Source organism: Nerophis lumbriciformis, linkage group LG25 (assembly GCF_033978685.3).
Source record: "Nerophis lumbriciformis linkage group LG25, RoL_Nlum_v2.1, whole genome shotgun sequence".
Taxonomy (NCBI): domain Eukaryota; kingdom Metazoa; phylum Chordata; class Actinopteri; order Syngnathiformes; family Syngnathidae; genus Nerophis; species Nerophis lumbriciformis.
Window position 1 is genome coordinate 15,886,792 of NC_084572.2, and position 20,634 is coordinate 15,907,425.

General features: G+C 39.4%; 1 protein-coding gene across 6 annotated transcripts in view; it reads left to right on the forward strand.

Annotated features, from left to right (window-relative positions):
• npnta (nephronectin a) overlaps positions 1-20,634 on the forward strand; it is a 172,876-nt gene that overhangs the window by 20,519 nt on the left and 131,723 nt on the right. For all 6 annotated transcript variants that reach the window (XM_061983890.1, XM_061983891.1, XM_061983893.1 and 3 more), the window contains exon 2: positions 17,646-17,746. In XM_061983890.1, coding sequence (XP_061839874.1) covers positions 17,646-17,746 — 101 coding nt within the window. The remainder of the gene's footprint in view (positions 1-17,645; positions 17,747-20,634) is intronic.

Below are 20,634 nucleotides of genomic sequence, written 5' to 3' on the forward strand. Positions count from 1 at the left end.
TAAATTTCCCCAAAAAATGCGGCTTATATTCCAGTGCGACTTAAGTTTTTTTCCTTCTTTATTATGCATTTTTGGCGGGTGCGACTTATACTCCGGTGCGACCTATACTCCGAAAAATACAGTACATTTATTTTTTTTAAATGTAGTGTTTTATTGATGCGGGCCACATTCGGCCTGCCAAAGCTTTTCATTTGTCCCGCTGAACATCACCCAAATAAGCATTCACTGGTGTTGCTCATGTATGCAGTACTCCGCCACCCCACAGGGGAGGGAAAAGTGAGGCCATATGTGCCACAATGAAGCAACAGTGAGGTAAGTAGAAGAAGACTACTCATTCAACCCTGGGAAAAAAATCTAAATAGATTGCGACAATTGGACTTTTAACAACGACTGTACAACAAAGTATGAATGTTGCTCAAGTCATTGTTTCCTGTCGGACCTTTTAAGACAGTGGTCCCCAACCACCGGTCCGTGGATTGATTGGTACCGTGCCGCACAAGAAAAAAATAAAAAATGAAAAAATATATATATATGTGTATATATATATATATTTTTTTTTTTTATTAAAGGCCTACTGAAATGCGATTTTCTTATTTAAACGGAGATAGTCCATTCTATGTGTCATACTTGATCATTTTGCGATATTGCCATATTTTTGCTGAAAGGATTTAGTAGAGAACATCGACGATAAAGTTCGTAACTTTTGGTCGCTGATAAAAAAGCCTTGCCTGTACCGGAAGTAGCAGACGATATGCGCGTGAAGTCACAGGTTGTGGAGCTCCTCACATCTGCACATTGTTTACAATCATGGCCACCAGCAGCGAGAGCGATTCGGACCGAGAAAGCGACGATTTCCCCATTAATTTGAGCGAGGATGAAAGATTTGTGGATGAGGAAAGTGAGAGTGAAGGACTAGAGGGCAGTGGGAGCGATTCAGATAGGGAAGATGCTTTGAGAGGCGGGTGGGACCTGATATTCAGCTGGGAATGACTAAAACAGTAAATAAACACAAGACATATATATACTCTATTAGCCACAACACAACCAGGCTTGTATTTAATATGCCACAAATTAATCCCGCATAACAAACAGCTCCCCTCTCCCGTCCATATAACCCGCCAATACAACTCAAACACCTGCACAACACACTCAATCCCACAGCCCAAAGTACCGTTCACCTCCCCAAAGTTCATACAGCACATATATTTCCCCAAAGTCCCCAAAGTTACGTATGTGACATGCACACAGCGGCACGCACGTACGGGCAAGCGATCAAATGTTTGGAAGCCACAGCTGCATGCGTACTCACGGTACCGCGTCTGCGCAACCAACTCAAAGTCCTCCTGGTAAGAGTCTCTGTTGTCCCAGTTCTCCACAGGCCAATGGTAAAGCTTGACTGTCATCTTTCGGGAATGTAAACAATGAAACACCGGCTGTGTTATCCGGCACAACAGTCAAGGGGTGTATTCTACAGCGGGGGTGCGTTATCCGGCACAACACCTGCCGCAATACACCGCTTCCCACCTACAGCTTTCTTCTTTGCTGTCTCCATTGTTCATTGAACAAATTGCAAAAGATTCACTAACACAGATGTCCAGAATACTGTGGAATTTTGCGATGAAAACAGACGACTTAATAGCTGGCCACCATGCTGTCCCAAAATGTCCTCTACAATCCGTGACGTCACGCACAGTCGTCATCATACCGAGACATTTTCAGCAGGATATTTCGCGCGGTATTTAAAATTGCACTTTAGTAAACTAACCCGGCCGTATTTGCATGTGTTGCAATGTTAAGATTTTATCATTGATATATACATTAAACTATCAGACTGCGTGGTCGGTAGTAGTGGGTTTCAGTAGGCCTTTAAATCAACATAAAAAACACAAGATACACTTACAATTAGTGCACTAACCCAAAAAAAACCCTCCCCCACTCATTCGCACAAAAGGGTTGTTTCTTTCTGTTATTAATATTTCTGGTTCCTACATTATATATCAATATAGATCAACACAGTCTGCAGGGATACAGTCCGTAAGCACACATGATTGTATTTTTTATGACAAAAAAAATAAAAATAAAATACTAAAAAATTATAAATCAAAAGGTTTGTATTATAAGGGGTTCGTAAACAGATTCCACTGTATATAAAACATATTACAATATCAAACAGTAGCCTGCCAACAGTGCACAATATTAGATGTATATAAGTGTGATGTGGGATTCTTGACATTTAGGGTGTTGTCATACATCTAAACATCACATCTCCCTCGCTTCGCACCCTTCAGGTTTTGGTTTCCCCCTGCCAGGTGATTGGCAGCGGAGGCGAGCATTAGCATTTAGAGGCTTAGAGGAGGCGAGGACGTCGAACTGGGTGACTGACAGACACACTTGGCTGCGACAAAGCAGCTTTTGTCTTCAGGAGCTAAATAAAGGCGACTGTGGCTGCTGGATTACTGTCTGCTGCCGACAAGCTGCACTGTTTGTCGTCATACGGTACAGTCTGGCCTCAGCATTACGTCGTTCCTAAATGTTTTTGTTTTGCTTTTGTGAGGAAAGAAAGTGGAACATGATGACAACCACGCAAACCCAAAAATGAACGCAGTGTACTTGTGTCTCTCCTGACTGCTCAGTACATTTAACGCAGTCAACAATAAAAATAGAAAAAGAACAACCCTTTACCTTAATGTGAAGAGACTCACCTCTCCCAGTGTTTCAGTTTTAATATACAGTGGCTAACTAGTTTTAAAACGGTGCAAGCCATCATGACTTTTAACACACTTAAGGCCTGATTTACTAAAGGTTTGCGTGTACTAAAACTCGTGCAAACTTGATAGCACATGTGAAACTAAACGTGTGCAAAGTGGATTGCGTCTGTTAAGTGAGCAGAATAAGCCGTGCGATCCATTTTGCGTCTCTGTCTTCGTTAACATACGTAATATATGCTGATCATCACAATACTGGGGAAGAAAGATGCAAATATATTATGCAGCTCACGCAATGTGATTTATCAACACTCATTAAAGTTTTGCGTACACTATTTAGCATTTTATTTAGCACGTCTGACGTAAGTGCAAACTGGCACACACTTGGTGTAAAGACAGATGATCATTGACAGAGAACCCTCCGTCTTACTTGTGTGTCAACGTACTTGCTTGGTGCGTCAGAAATGAAAAAAATAGTAGGCATATTGTCTAATCAGCAACATCCTTTTATAATTGTATAGCTCGGTGACCTAAGGCGCTGATTAAAACAAATTAATGTGTTTTGGTGTCTGTTGGCTTTTTTTTTTCATGTCGTTTTTTTTTTCATTCATAATATCCAGCCATTTTCTACCGCTTATTCCCTTCGGGGTCGCGGGGGGCGCTGGAGCTTATCTCAGCTACAATCGGGCGGAAGGCGGTGTACACCCTGGACAAGTCGCCACCTCATCGCAAGGCCAACACAGATAGACAGACAACATTCACACTCACATTCACACACTAGGGCCAATTTAGTGTTGCCAATCAACCTATCCCCAGGTGCATGTTTTTGGAGGTGGGAGGAAGCCGGAGTACCCGTAGGGAACCCACGCAGTCACGGGGAGAACATGCAAACTCCACACAGAAAGATCCCGAGCGCAGGATGAACCCAGGACCTTCGTATTGTGAGGCAGACGCACTAACCCCACTTCCACCGTGCTGCTCATTCATAATAAATATTATTAATTTATCTCTTATATGAAAACAAATTCTTGAAGTATGCAATTTTTGCGTCTTGAGCACAGAAAGTGCAGCCTCTCTCACCTTCAGCGCTAAAAAAAGTAGGAACAAAAAGTGGGTTCTGTTGTAGATGCACTTTGGTCTGTGTCTGAAAAGAATAACTTTAGTTGAGCTTACCCACCTCGAAGCAATTTTATTTGGTACATGGTGTAATGATAAGTGTGACCAGTAGATGGCAGTCAAACATAAGAGATAAGTGTAGGCTGCACCGTTTGATGTGCTTCAACATACGAGTATTATTATGGTGTGTGTATAAGTTAAGACATTATCTGGCATTTTGTTTCGCAATATTATGCAAAAGCAACTTTTCTTACCTTCTAGTACTTGCTGATCTGTATTTGGGATCTGCATAAATCATGAAAAATTGCTTGCGTCCGCCTTTGTAGTCGGTGCCGACACCGTAGTCGATACGCTTTTTCTTTTTCTCTATCTTATTGTTAAGGGACATTCCTCTTCTGCTGTTACCATTAATAATATAAAGTAGTGTAAAGTTCTTACTTATATCTACATTGAAAGCGCTAAAACATACCGGTGTAGTGAGTTTACATTATTCACCCAAAGAACTTTAGTTATTAGAGAGTTCCGGTCGGACGGTTTTTCACGGGACATATTTCCGTCGTCGTTATTGCGCTAGTAAGCCACAGATGAGGAGACGCTGCTCCGTTATTGATTGAAGTAAAGTCTGAATCTCATTAAAACAGTTAGCTCCATCTTTTGACACTTCTTCCACTCCTGTCCTTGCACGCTTCACCGCTACAACAAAGATGACGGGGAGAAGACGCTGCCGAAGGTGAGCCACGTAAATAAGACAGCCCACAAAACGGCGCATCCGGAAGCGACTCTCAGAGAGCGGCTTGAAGATGATCTGTAAAACATAATCTATGCAACATTTTGACCAAAGAACCACCATTAGTTATGTAGACCACAATGAAGTGTTTTCCATTTAGAAAAAAAAAAAATAACGGCAAGGCAAATTTATTTATATAGCACGTTTACAACAATTTTAAAATTGGACCTAAGTGCTTTACATGTTAAAAAGCATAGCGCGAAGAAACAAAACAAAGAACATAAACAATACATAAGCTAAACAAGATAGTGCAAAAGAAATACGGTGAAAGGGTTCGGATAAAAAGTAAAATCGCAAGATAAAAATAATGAAATAATAAAAGTGCGACAAGTTGAAAAATAAAACTAAAGCGAAGGGGGGGACTAGAAATAGTAGCCTAGTGGGCGGGCTCAGCTTAGGTTAAAGGCCAGAGAGAAGAGGTATGTCTTAAGAAGGGTTTTGAAAACCCCCAGGCTCTGGGCTGACCTAATGTGGAGGGGAAGGCTGTTCCAGAGCTTAGGGGCAGCAACGGAGAAGACTCTGTCCCCTCTGGTCTTTAGTCTGGATCTGGGGATTGCCAGCAGCAGTTCGTCAGCTGACCTTAGGGCTCGAGACGAGGTATGGTGGTGCAGAAGCTCAGTCAGGTATTGTGGGGCCAGGCCATTTAGGGATTTAAAAACAATTTAAAATAATTTAAAATCAATGCGGTGATGGACAGGGAGCCAATGGAGTGGGACCAGGACTGGGGTGATGTGCTCGCGTTTTTTGGTGCTGGTGAGGAGACGGGCAGCTGCGTTTTGATGTGATGCCTGATCAGTGCCAGCGTACAGTGAGTTGTTGTTGTCTCGCCGGTGTGTGATGAAGGCGTGGATAGCAGTCTCCAGGTCACTTTGGGAGAGATAGGCTTTGGTCTTTTTTTATTTTTTTATTTTTTTATTAAATCAACATAGAAAAAAACACACGATACACTTTCAACTAGTGCATCAACCCCAAAAAAAACCCTCCCTCCCCCATTCACACTCATACACACCCACTCACGCAAAAGGGGTTGTTTCTTTCTGCTATCAATATTCTGGTTCCCACAACATGGACAACATTTCTGCAAGGGACACAACACAGTCCCTGAAGCACACTTGATTGTTTGTGCTGCTGGTCCACTAACATTTTCATTTAATTACTATTTTTTCTTTCTTTTTTCTCCCTTATGTAATTATTTTTATATTGTTTTACTTTCCCATTTATCCAAGAAAATATGTATTTATCTTATCTATAAAAAAAAAAAAAAAAAAAAAAAAAAAAAGGAAAGAAAGGACCTTATCTTCACCAGACCTGGTTGTAAATGAAATTAGCTTCATTTAAAGATTTTTTTTTTTTAAACCAGGTCCAGTCCAGATAATTTCCAAGTCGGGTCCAGCAACACACACCTTCATTCATGTACACAGAGAAAAAAAAGAAAAAGAAAAAAAAAAACAGAAAATTTTGGAACACAGCAGATTGCATATAATCTATAAACAAAATTACATTTTCAAAACAAAAAAAACAAAAAAAATGTATGTACAGTCCAGTTTATGTTCAGGTCACTAAAAATTAGGGAATACAACAACAGCTAGCATATAATCTATAAACATAATTACACTTTCAACATAAGCCTTTGAGGACTTCCCATCTTTTTTTATGTTTTTTGGCATCATTATCGTTTTCAACCATGTAACTTTCTAAAGTTAAAAAATACAGAATAAATGTTTTAAAGAAAGTAATAATAAGTGAATATCTGTTTTTGGCCTTAAAAATAAACCTTTTACCGAGTACTATAATTAAATTGATTAAATCATGATTGTCAATGAACTCTCCCAAAATAACAGAAACCACATCAAGCTTCATAAACAAACCAATCCTTTTTTTTCAACTTCCACCCAATAGGAAGACACAATATGACAATACCAAAACAAATGCAGGGTGGATTCAGACTCCTGACAACAAAATCGGCAGTCATCTGACTCTGTCATATTCCATAATTTTAACATTTTCCCCGTGGGTAAGAAGTTATAAATAATTTTAATTCGAAAATAACGATTTTGCACATCAATAGTAGTTTTATAGATTAGTTTGAAATGGCATCCCACGGCAACGGGCAGTCAAAAAAGTCCTCCCATTTTCCAAATGTGTTGTATGGGGCAGCCTTCAAAGATTTCTTTATTAAATAAAACTTATATATTTTTCTATTTATTTAATTCCTTTTTGCCAACTCGAATTTCTTATTAGAGGTTTACAAACTAATAATTTAGTAGTTCCATAATTAATTATTTGTTTCCATCTTTTCCCAATGACTCCAGTTAGTTGATTAAATGAAAAGCTTGAACAAGCATCACCATACATCGTTCTAAATTCACCATACTTCATAATCTTACCATTCTCATTGATAATATCATTGACAAAAATGATTCCTCTTTCAAACATATTTTTCCAAAAGAAAGGTTTTCCATCTATTACAATATTAGAGTTCATCCATATTATCTGGTGCAAAATATCGAGATAGGCCTTGGTCTTTGCTAGGGTTCTGAGATGGTAAAAGGTGGTACTAACCACTGAGCTGACCTGTTTGGTGAATTTGAAATGACTTAATATGACTACTTTAATGCGCCCTATAATCCGGTGCGCCCTATGGTCCGGAAAATACGTTAAATAATGTAACGCTAATAGAGCAATATTAATTACATTCTTAATGTTAAGATTTGAACATCAAATGCATGTATATGTTCCATTTCCATTATTTCCTGTTAAATAAATACAATTATTTTATTACAAATGTACACAGTACGCCAAATTTCATTTTATACGTTGTACCCAGCCATGCGACTAGCTCTACAACAAAATACATTTTCGTCAAAAGACTAGGACTAAAACTAAATTAAAAACTGCTGTCAAAATTAACATTGTACTTGAGGCTCCATTGTTTACAGGTATTAACATGGTATAGATATGTATGATATTTAGTATAGGAGAGATCATGTTCGTCCTTCGTTTTCAAACCAGGTGACTTCACGTTGATTTGTGTGTGCGAAGATGGCTGATGAGGCCAATCCTTGCGCGGAATGACCGGCTGCAGTGAGGGCAGGTCATGGCTGGGGGATGGCTGGCAGAGAGGGAGGAACTGTCTCTGGTCTTGCGGAGCTGTCGCTTCTGCGTTTTTCCTCAAAGTCTGCTACACCATGCCAGACTGCAGAGCGCCAGTTTGAACGGTCTTGGGCATCGACTTCCCATGTCTCTGGGTCCAGACCACAGCCCTTGAGACAGGCCTTTAGGGTGTCCTTAAAGCGTTTCCGCTGTCCGCCGCGTGAGCGCTTTCCATGGTGCACTTCACCGTACAGGAGCATTTTTGGTAGGCGTTCATCTGACATGCGGCAGACATGGCCAGCCCATCTCAGCTGGGAACGCTTGAGGATGGCATAGATGCTATCCATCTCAGCCCTGTAGAGGACCTCAGTGTCTGGGAGCTTGTCCTGCCACCTGATGTTGAGCAGCCTCCTGAGGGATCTCATGTGGAAGGCGTTAAAGGGGAACATTATCACCAGACCTATGTAAGCGTCAATATATACCTTGATGTTGCAGAAAAAAGACAATATATTTTTTTAACCGATTTCCGAACTCTAAATGGGTGAATTTTGGCGAATTAAACGTCTTTCTATTATTCGCTCTCGGAGCGTTGTGACGTCACATCGGGAAGCAATCCGCCATTTTCTCAAACACATTACAAACACCGAATCAAATCAGCTCTGTTATTTTCCGTTTTTTCGACTGTTTTCCGTACCTTGGAGACATCATGCCTCGTCGATGTGTTGTCGGAGGGTGTAACAACACGAACAGGGACGGATTCAAGTTGCACCAGTGGCCCAAAGATGCAAAAGTGGCAAGAATTTGGACGTTTGTTCCGCACACTTTACCGATGAAAGCTATGCTACGACAGAGATGGCAAGAATGTGTGGATATCGCAGATGCATTTCCAACGATAAAGTCAAAGAAATCTGCCGCCAGACCCCCAGGAAAAGAGTGCGGATGAGGGTATGTCTACAGAATATATTAATTGATGAAAACTGGGCTGTCTGCACTCTCAAAGTGCATGTTGTTGCCAAATGTATTTCATATGCTGTAAACCTAGTTCATAGTTGTTAGTTTCCTTTAATCGTTGGTTAGAAGGCGATCGCCGAATTCGTCCTCGCTTTCTCCCGTGTCGCTGGCTGTCGTGTCGTTTTCGTCGGTTTCGCTTGCATACGGTTCAAACCGATATGGCTCAATAGCTTCAGTTTCTTCTTCAATTTCGTTTTCGCTACCTGCCTCCACACTACAACCATCCGTTTCAATACATGCGTAATCTGTTGAATCGCTTAAGCCGCTGAAATCCGAGTCTGAATCCGAGCTAATGTCGCTATAAACTTGCTGTTCTATCCGCCATGTTTGTTTGTATCGGCATCACTATGTGACGTCACAGGAAAATGGACGGGTGTTTATAACGATGGTTAAAATCAGGCACTTTGAAGCCTTTTTTAGGGATATTGCGTGATGGGTAAAATTTTGAAAAAAACTTCGAAAAATAAAATAAGCCACTGGGAACTGATTTTTAATGGTTTTAACCCTTCTGAAATTGTGATAATGTTCCCCTTTAAGCTGTTTAGCATGCCGGCTGTATACAGTCCAGGTCTCACAGGCATACAGCAGGGCGGGTCGAACAACAGCACGGTAGACCTTAAGTTTGGTCCGTAGGCTAAGCCCTCTGCGCTCCCAGACTCTGTAAAAGCTGAACCTTAGTGTAGAGTTAGACCTGCAGCATATGGCGTCTGCTTCCTTTCTCTCGTCCGGCCGCATAGAGTCGCCTTATAATGCCGACAATAAAACCCGGTGAGCCTGTTGATCTCGCCATATCATCCGAGATGTTGTGTTGTGGTGAAAGTCACTCAAAACAGGTGGCTGGTGGCGGTCATGGATGTCCAGAGTGCACAATCAAAGCCAGAAAGCTAAAAAAAAAAGTATGCCAGGCGCGGGAGAATGCCCACTCAGTGTGAGTGGGCGTGGTGAGGAGGGGTTAATTTGCATCTGACTACTCTGTTTTAAAAGGGAGAAAACATTTGGCTTATAAATAGGTCTGTAACTCAAAATCTATGTACATTTTTCTTCAAAGAATCATCATTACATGTTATGTAGATCAAAATGAAGTTCTTTAAAAATAGAAAAAATATATAATATAGCCCCTTTACGTTCAACCTACTGGTTGATTAGCCTCTGAATCAGGGGTGGGCAATTAATTTTTACCGGGGGCCGCATGAGCAACCGAAGCACTGCTGGAGGGCCACATCGACAATATTTCAATTAAATTTTGCTCAATATTATTTTTGATATACCGTAAGATAAATAATAATTAGGGCTGTCCAATAATGGCTTTTTGCCGATATCCGATATTCCGATATTGTCCAACTCTTTAAATACCGATACCGATATCAACCAATACCGATATCAACCGATATATACAGTCGTGGAATTAACACATTATTATGCCTAATTTGGACAACCAGGTATGGTGAAGATAAGGTACTTTTAAAAAAAATTAATAAAATAAAATAAGATAAATAAATTAAAAACATTTTCTTGAATAAAAAAAGAAAGTAAAACAATATAAAAACAGTTACATTGAAACTAGTAATTAATGAAAATTAGTAAAATTAACTGTTAAAGGTTAGTACTATTAGTGGACCAGCAGCACGCACAATCATGTGTGCTTACGGACTGTATCCCTTGCAGACTGTATTGATATATATTGATATATAATGTAGAAACCAGAATATTAATAACAGAAAGAAACAACCCTTTTGTGTGAATGAGTGTAAATGGGGGAGGGAGGTTTTTTGGGTTGGTGCACTAATTGTAAGTGTATCTTGTGTTTTTTATGTTGATTTAATAAATAAATAAAAAAATAATAATAATAAAAAAAAAAAAACATACTGATAATAAAAACAACGATACCGATAATTTCCGATATTACAGTTTAACAAATTTATCGGCCGATAATATCGGCAGGTTGATATTATCGGACATCTCTAATAATAATAACAATAATAATAATAATTTCATTTAACCTAACTTAACTTTATACAAAAGCAGATTGCTTTTGATGGTTTTATTTTTAACACTGTCTTACACAACACTTCCTGATGTATAATACAATGCAAAAATGTCAATTTCTGTCACTTTATCCTGCATTCTCTTTAAAAGTCCAACATTTTTCCCCGTCAGATTTGGACAACAATCTGTTGTCACACCTGCCAGCTTGTCCCATTTCAGTCCTAACATGTCCAAACACGCATTTACCTCTGTGAACAAGTCATTTACCTGTGGTTGTCTCTTTAATTGACTGCATGGCTGCCAGCTCCTCCATGATTTGAAAGTCTGCAGTTATCCCACGTAAGAAGATGAGCAGCTGGGCGGTGTCACGTACATCGCAGCTCTCATCCAAAGCCAGCGAAAAACAGTCAAAGTTTCTGTTCTTCAGCTGAAGCTCCAAGTTTCCAGCGATGGTGTCAACCCGCCTCCTTACAGTGTGTCAGGTGTGTGGCACGTTGTCAAATGCGCCCCTCTTCTCCGGGCATATCAATCAGCGCAACAGAGTCCAATAAGCACTCCTTAATAAACTCTCCGTCAGAAAACGCAATACTTTTTCTGGCGATTTTGTGAGAAATGACGAAACTTGTCCTGATGGCTGCATCTCTGGGGGTGTGAAATTTGGCAAAAAGTCCTTGTTGGGTTTGCAGTTTTACCATCAACGCATCAGCCTCCCTTGCACGCGCTTCATCAGACAGATTCCGGTATTTTTTCTCCTGCTTCGTCGTGTAGTCGCGATTCAAATGATATTCTTTAAGCACACGGCTTTACCTTTAATTTCTGTAAAAACACGGCATTCGTCATCAACTTTTCTTTTTTTAGCGTGAGCTGACATCTCCGTGGTAACCGGGCATCACTTGTCGCTGTGCACCTTCACTCACAGGTTAAACACGGACATACGTCCATAAATAACAATTTTCAAAACAAAATCAGCACAGTTGTATTGCACACACGACATTGATGTGTTTTAAAATGTATTTTGTAATTTGTGATTGCCGCTGTTCACATTCACTCACAATCGCGCACGCGCTTACGTCCACACGGAAGTAATACAAATAACGCTTTTCAAAACAAAAGCAGCACCGTTGTATTGCACACTCAACATAGATACTTTTTAAAATGTATTTTGTAATTTATGATTGGCCTCACGCGGGCCGGACAGGGACGCACAAAGGGCCGGATGTGGCCCGCGGGCCGCCGAATGCCTAGGTCTTCTCTATATTAACACAGCATGCATGTTATTATATTATTATTATTGTTGACTTGTTGTGCTGAGCGAACAGTACAATAGGGTAATTTCTTCTTCTATGGTTACCATCACACTTTTTCTCATTGACTTTAATGGTTGCATCCAAACCTTTAACTGTACAGGCCATGTGTGACAATAAAAAGTGTAAAAAAAAGTTAACTGTTATGTGTCTTCACATCAGGACTTAACACACTGACTTTGTGGTGCACATTTTGTTCTTCTGCTTCTTTTGTTAGTGTGGACTTCGTTGTACTGAGTAACCAGAACCGAGGAATGTCCTGTTCTGGGGTTATCATCCCACATTATCTCACATATCTCTCAACGTTAATTAACTCCAACATTTTAACATTCTTAACTGATATTCAAGTGTACAAAGAAGTTAAACCCTGTGCTGTTAATTGGTTCCGGGCCTGGCCAAGGTAAGTGAATTTCTGCAAAATAGCAAATATTGATAATAAACAGAATGAAGCGTTGTACGGTATACCGGTACTAGTATAGTACCGCGATACTAATGAATCACATTCGGTACTATACCGCCTCTAAAAAGTACCGATCCCACATTCCCCCCTTTTTTAACGGGCATGACGGTATGTTGTCGTCATGTTGTGACATTCAATCAATCAATCAATGTTTACTTATATAGCCCTAAATCACGAGCGTCTCAAAGGGCTGCACAAGCCACAACGACATCCTCTGCTCAAATCCCACATCAGGGCAAGAAAAAAACTTGTTGTCATTGCTGGTTTACAAGCAGACGAGCATGTTTGGCAGTGCACAATCACGGAGTACTTGCAAGCAGACACAGTGTGTAGACAAAAAAGGGAGAATGGATGCATTTTGGCTTAAAAACTAATGATAAAGGTGAAGTTATAACACTGAAACGCCCTCAGGAAGAGATGCTTTAAGACATGGCTCACGTCCATCCGCAGTCTGCAGTGTTTTAGCTACTTCTTAAATCACTAATCCTCGCCTCCATGGCGACAAATAAAGTACGTTTCTTACAAGTATCATCCCTGCAGGACGAGGAATAGCTAAACATGTTTCACTACACACCGTAGCTCACCGGCGTCAAAATGTAAACAAACACAACGGGTGGATCTACACCTGACATCCACTGTAATTATACCAAGTGCAGGAGCGTATCTAGTCGATACTACTATGATTACATTGGAATTGTTCAGCATCACAAAATCTTTTTTCGTTTAAAAAAAATAAAAATAATATTATGTTTATATACTCAGGAAATACGTCCCTGGACACATGAGAACTTACATTATGACCAATGTATGACCCTGTAACTACTTGGTATCGGATCGATACCCACATTTGTGGTATCATCCAAAACTAATGTAAAGCATCCAAACAACAGAAGAATAAGTGTTTATTACCTTTTAACAGAAGTGTAGATAGAACATGTTAAAAGAGAAAGTAAGCAGTTATTAACAGTAAATGAACAAGTATATTAATAATTCATTTTCTTCCACTTGTCCTCAGTGTTGGGTTAGTTACTGAAAACCAGTAACTCGTTACAGTTACTAGTTACTTTATTTCAAAAGTAACTCAGTTACTAACTCAGTTACTTACACCAAAAAGTAATGCGTTACTGTGAAAAGTAACTATTTAGTTACTTAAAAAAATAAGGCTCCCATTAATGCCCTTTTAGCCTTCATTTCAGTACTGTTATTGCACTGGAGAATAATACAATATGTTGATCAACTTGACATGCATTTGCATCACTGAACTCTGCTAAGCAATGTGGTCTACATACAACACACACAGACAAAGATATGTTTCAAAGGGACAATTTATTTTGGGCCAGAACAAATTGACAAAACTATTTTAAATAGCTGCAACATGACATACATAAGTAACGAACCGCATAATAACAACATGTCACAGCATGTCACAACATAGCTGTAAACCTGGCTTCACCCAAGAAAGGCACACATGACATGATTATATGTCATGTCACTATCTACCGCACACATACTGCTATACACACGCCTAACCAGGCGTATTTCTCTCTCAAGAAATTGTGAAATAAAATCATGTCTTCAGAAGATCAACACTGTACTGAAGCCCAGAACACTCTACGCATTTCCCCACTTTTAGTTTAGAGAAAAGGAAAGATTGGCCTGACCCACTAGGATCCCTCTTTATGTTTGTGAACTTTATAGTCCATACATTTAGAGTGATGTGATAATCAAACACTCTAGAAGTCTAGAATGAAATAGTATATAAGAGAATTGACAGAGTGTGTGTACCTTCAGTGCTCAATGATGAGCAGAGGCAGAGTTTGGAGTGTCTTCTATAGCTTGCTTTCCATTTTTATGTGCTCACTGTCCACTTTGTCCAGGAACTTGGAAAATGTTTTCGTGCCATTTGCCGTTTGACGCCCGCTATCATGCTAATTAGCTGCCTGAAAGCGGGTGACCCCACTGTAGAAATAGCCTGCATGTCTTCTAGCACATACGCTGCAATGGCTCTATCAATGTTGTCCTGGCTAGCAGTCCCTCCGTTAAAATCTTTAGGTGGAGGTGGAGGTGGAGGTGAAGTGGCATCGGAGTCTGTGTCTCTCTTTACTAGCTTTGTCGAAGCATGTTGCTTTTGTAGCTGTTTCAGCAGATTTGAATTGCTGTTTTGGGCAGTAGATAGGATCTTTGATCCAAGACACAACTTACATTTAACTAAAATGCTCTTTTCTTTGTGCTCGACAAAAGAAAAGTAGTGAGAATATCTCCATGTTAAGAAACTTGGCTTTGGCTCCGCCATGATGTCTTGTTAGTAAACACAGACACGCATCTCCGCCCCACACACACCCACACACAGCGTGCCTCTTCTCTTCCTTGTAACACAGGAAGAATCAGAAGGACGACACCGCAGCTCTCCAATAAAACACACTCAGATCTTCTCAGTTTCTAGCCGATACTATATAGAAAATAACGTAAAATAATGCAGTAACGCATCATGTAGTAACGGTAACTGAGTTACTGAATATAAAAAAATAACGCTTTAGATTACTAGTTACTGCCGAAAATAACGGCGTTACTTTGTAATGCGTTAGTCCCAACACTGCTTGTCCTTAATATTTTTGACAAAATAATAGAATGACACAATATGTTACTGCATACGTCAGCAGCTAAATTAGGAGCCTTTGTTTGCTTACTTACTAATTAAAGAAAAGTTGTCTTGTATGTTCACTATTTTATTTAAGGACAAACTTGCAATAATAAACATATGTTTAATGTACAGTAATATGTTTTGTTGAAATAAAGCCAATAATGCCATATTTGTGGTCCCCTTTATATAGAAAAGTATCGAAATACATTTTGGTACCGGTACCAAAATATTGTTATCGGGACAACCCTAATAGAATGTTTTCATAGCTAGAGCATGAAAAAACAAGTTGTTTTTTTTACATTATGAGAGCCCTCAGGACATGAAATAATACCCATATGAACTTGTTTACACTTCTTTGTTCCAATATAGTAATGTTGTACTTGGCTGAGCTAATCAGTAGTTTTGTCTCGTCTATTGGGTAATTCTACTTGAGTATTGGTATGTTTAGTTCATTTAGCCCTTTTATGCTTAATTTAGGCCAAAAATACACAGAATGTGTTAAAAAAAAAAACATTTGAAAAAGTTATGATAGAGTAAAGCTGCAAATGTCAAAACGCCATGTGGCGAGGGACGTCCATTGCCACCAACATACCGCTATCTATCTTCACTATATGTCCACCAAATATGGAGACAAGCGGCAGGCAAATTAAGTTTTTTGTGTTTTGATGTGTTTGACATTTCTGTGACCGTGGCGTTTATGCTTCTGACATATATAAAAATGTCAACCGCCGTAAAAAACTGCACTAAAAATAGAGCTTGGGTTGAAGTAAAAGGTGTTCTTTGAAGGGTGTTTTGATCCAATATTTTTATTTCAGGCAATCCATTATTCTACTAGTGTTGTCCCGATACCAATATTTTGGTACTGGTACCAGTACCAAAATTATTTCGATACTTTTCGGTACTTTTCTAAATAAAGGTCACCACAAAAAATGTAAACATTGGCTTTTTTTTTTTTACAAAAAATCTTGCGGTATAAACATATGTTTCTTATTGCAAGTTTGTCCTTAAATAAAATAGTGAACGTACAAGACAACATGTCTTTTAGTAGTAAGTAAGCAAACAAAGGCTTCTAATTTAGCTGCTGACGTATGCAGTAACATATTGTGTCATTTATCATTCTATCATTTTGTCAACATTATTAAGGACAAGTGGTAGAAAATGAATTATAAAGTTAAAGTTAAAGTGCCAATGATTGTCACACACACACGAGGTACGGCGAAATTATTCTCTGCATTTGACCCATCACCCTTGTTCACCCCCTGGGAGGTGAGGGGAGCAGTGGGCAGCAGTGGTGCAGCGCCCGGGAATCATTTTTGGTGATTTAACCCCCAATTGTAACCATTGATGCTGAGTGCCAAGCAGGGAGGTAATGGGTCACATTTTTATAGTCTTTGGTATGACTCGGCCGGGGTTAGAACTCACAACCTACCGATCTCAGGGCGGACACTCTAACCACGAGGCCACTTGTTCATTTACTGTTAATATCTGCTTACTTTCTCTTTTAACATGTTGTATTATTCTCCAGTGCAATAACAGTACTGAAATTAAGGCTAAAAGGGCATTAATGAGAGCCTTTTTTTAATTTTATTTTTTTAAAGTAACTAAATAGTTACTTTTCACAGTAACGCATTACTTTTTGGTGTAAGTAACTGAGTTAGTAACTGAGTTACTTTTGAAAAAAGTAACTAGTAACTGTTTACTGGTTTTCAGTAACTAACCCAACACTGAGGACAAGTGGAAGAAAATGAATTATTAATATACAAGTTGTTCATTTACTGTTAATAACTGCTTACTTTTTCTTTTAACATGTTCTCTCTACACTTCTGTTGAAATGTAATAATCACTTATTCTTCTGTTGTTTGAATGCTTTACATTAGTTTTGGATGATACCACAAATTTGGGTACTTTTCAGAGGCGGTATAGTACCGAATATGATTCATTAGTATCGCGGTACTATACTGATACCGGTATACCAAACAACCCTATTTTCTACCAATAAACAAAAGCTTAACTTCTTTTTACACTTGTAAGTCTGGCTGTCAAAATGTGATATAAAGCAGTTTGATTAATTTACTTTCCAATTAGAACCAAACAATTTATTCCCTTGCCATTTATTCACTATTTGCAACATTTTTCCTTACATAGACTTGTATTCTTTCCCCATTTTCTCTTTAAATCCGACAGTGATGAGGTAAAAAAAAGAAAGAAGCTAATCCTCAAGTGAGTCTGCCAAGAATCTTCTGCCTTGAGGTTTTTCTCCCAACCCACAAAACCCCCCCCCCCAAAATATCCATCTGCTTTGTTGTGTCTCCACATGACATCATCTCTTGGTTGCAAAGGCTAATTTGCACATAAACTGACTTTCTCTGCTGCAATCTTGCACGACCAATACATTTATTTAACTGTAAAAGTGTTTCATTAATCATGTAGAAGCCGCTTTAAGCTAAAAAAAAAAACATGCCCACCAAAGCAGCTGCATAATGAGATAAAAGACATTAACAACTTCACTGGCTGTGAGCTCACCATGCGGCCTCGTTTACAGGTGGGCGAGGCAGATGGCGCCGTCCAACGGGCTGTGTCGATACGGCGACAGGGTGAACTGCTGCTGGGGATGGATGCCCGGCCCGAGGGGGCAGTGCCAACGTGAGTACTGCTGCTGCTGCTGCCATTGTTGCAAGGGGTAGGGGCTGGCAGGGTCGCAGTGGGGTGTTGGTAAAAACAACAACAACGTAGATGGTGGCTTTAGCATTAGCGCTCTCACTACAAGGTATTTTGTATGGTGTGTCAAACCTGCGTTATATATCACGATAACAAACCTTTATGACACAACTTTAACTTTCAATGTATTTATTTATACAAACGCATTTATAATCCAAAACTAAGTGGCTAAAATCACCTGATGTTATTAAGCAAGCTAAAATAGAGATGCCAAAACAAGCAGTAAACTTTAACAATTACAAAGGAAACCAATGTTAGCTTCAAACACTAACATAGCTTCAAATGTTCTAGCTTGCGAGCACATTTTGAATTAAATGTCTAACTAGTGGCAAATGCAGGGGTGTCAAACTCATTTTAGGCCACGTGGAGAAAAATCTACTCCCAAGTGGGTACGATAACTTAAAATTAAAGACAATTTCACATTCTTTTCTTTGTTTAAAAATAGAACAAGCACATTCTGAAAATGTACAAATCATAATGTTGTTGTTTTTTTTTTACACTTACATGTTGCGGTTAATACAAACCCCGTTTCCATATGAGTTGGGAAATTGTGTAAATATAAACGGAATACAATGATTTGCAAATCCTTTTCAACCCATATTCAATTGAATGCACTACAAAGACAATATATATGATGTTCAAACTCATAAACTTTATTTATTTTTTTGCAAATAATAATTAAGTTAGAATTTCATGGCTGCAACACGTGCCAAAGTAGTTGGGAAAGGGCATGTTCACCACTGTGTTACATCACCTTTTCTTTTAACAACACTCAAACGATTGGGAACTGAGGAAACTAATTGTTGAAGCTTTGAAAGGGTAATTCTTTCCCATTCTTGTTTTATGTAGAGCTTCAGTCGTTCAACAGTCCGGGGTCTCCGCTGTCGTATTTTACGCTTCATAATGCGCCACACATTTTCGATGGGAGACAGGTCTGGACTGCAGGCGGTCCAGGAAAGTACCCGCACTCTTTTTTTACGAAGCCACGCTGTTGTAACACGTGCTGAATGTGGCTTGGCATTGTCTTGCTGAAATAAGCAGGGGCGTCCATGAAAAAGATGGCAGCATATGTTGTTCCAAAACCTGTATGTACCTTTCAGCATTAATGGTGCCTTCACAGATGTGTAAGTTACCCATGCCTTGGGCACTAATGCACCCCATACCATCACAGATTCTGGCTTTTCAACTTTGCGTCGATAACAGTCTGGATGGTTCGCTTCCCCTTTGGTCCGGATGGCACGATGTCGAATATTTCCAAAAACAATTTGAAATGTGGACTCGTCAGACCACAGAACACTTTTCAACTTTGCATGAGTCCATCTTAGATGATCTCGGGCCCAGGGAAGCCGGCGGTGTTTCTGGATGTTGTTGATAAATGGCTTTCGCTTTGCACAGTAGAGCTTTAACTTGCACTTACAGATGTAGCGACAAACTGTATTTAGTGACAGCGGTTTTCTGAAGTGTTCCTGAGCCCATGTGGTGATATCCTTTAGAGATTGATGTCGGTTTTTGATACAGTGCCGTCTGAGGGATCGAAGGTCACGGTCATTCAATGTTGGTTTCCGGCCATGCCGCTTACATGGAGTGATTTCTCCAGATTTTCTGAACCTTTTGATGATATTATGGACCATAGATGTTGAAATCCCTAAATTTCTTGCAATTGCACTTTGAGAAACGTTGTTCTTAAACTGTTTGACTATTTGCTCACGCAGTTGTGGACAAAGGGGTGTACTTCGCCCCATCCTTTCTTGTGAAAGACTGAGCATTTTTTGGGAAGCTGTTTATATACCCAATCATGGCACCCACCTGTTCCCAATTAGCCTGCACACCTGTGGGATGTTCCAAATAAGTGTTTGATGAGCATTCCTCAACTTTATCAGTATTTATTGCCACCTTTCCCAACTTCTTTGTCACATGTTGCTGGCATCAAATTCTAAAGTTAATGACTATTTGCACAAAAAAAAAGTTTATCAGTTTGAACATCAAATATGTTGCCTTTGTAGCATATTCAACTGAATATGGGTTGAAAATGATTTGCAAATCATTGTATTCCGTTTATATTTACATCTAACACAATTTCCCAACTCATATGGAAACGGGGTTTGTACATTTATTTGTCGTTATTTATACTTTCTGAATAAAGTATGTGATAATGTTCATCGGTCAACTCATTGGTGTTAATTTTCAATCTATCAAGATCAAATTACACAATGTTATCTATGTAGTTTGCTCATTTTCCTCAACTGATGTACTAACTTCATGTGGTTTATTTTTTTCTATCTACAAAGATACAAAGAATTGCTATTGTGACATCCAGTGGACACATTTAAAACAGCAGTTTCTTTCATTCGAAAATTTTGGCCCATTTTTATACTTAGCAAACTCATCCCGCGGGCCGGATAAAACCTGTTTGCGGGCCTTACGTTTGACACCCCTGGGCTAAAGGCACATGGTGGGGCACTGCTCTCCCTGCCCCGAATAAGTTTAAGAATTGGTTTTATGAAAACATAAGGAAATGAGACAACTATAAGACTGTAGCTTTCACACAGTTGGTTGTCAAGGAAGAAGGGTGCTAATACACAAATTAGCTAACATCTTGTAATTCCGCAAATGTTTTCATTAATGTCAGCATAAGTGCCTTAAAGTAGCAGTTACTTACTGGAGTAGTAAAACTGGCTCTCTTTAAAGGGATTCAGATGACATTTTAAGGTTCGAACAACATTTTTCTTGACATTAATGTTATGCAGTCGTGCTTGTGCTAACGTGCTAACATGCAAAGCTAACAGGTCGCCTTGCTGATGCGCTGCATGATG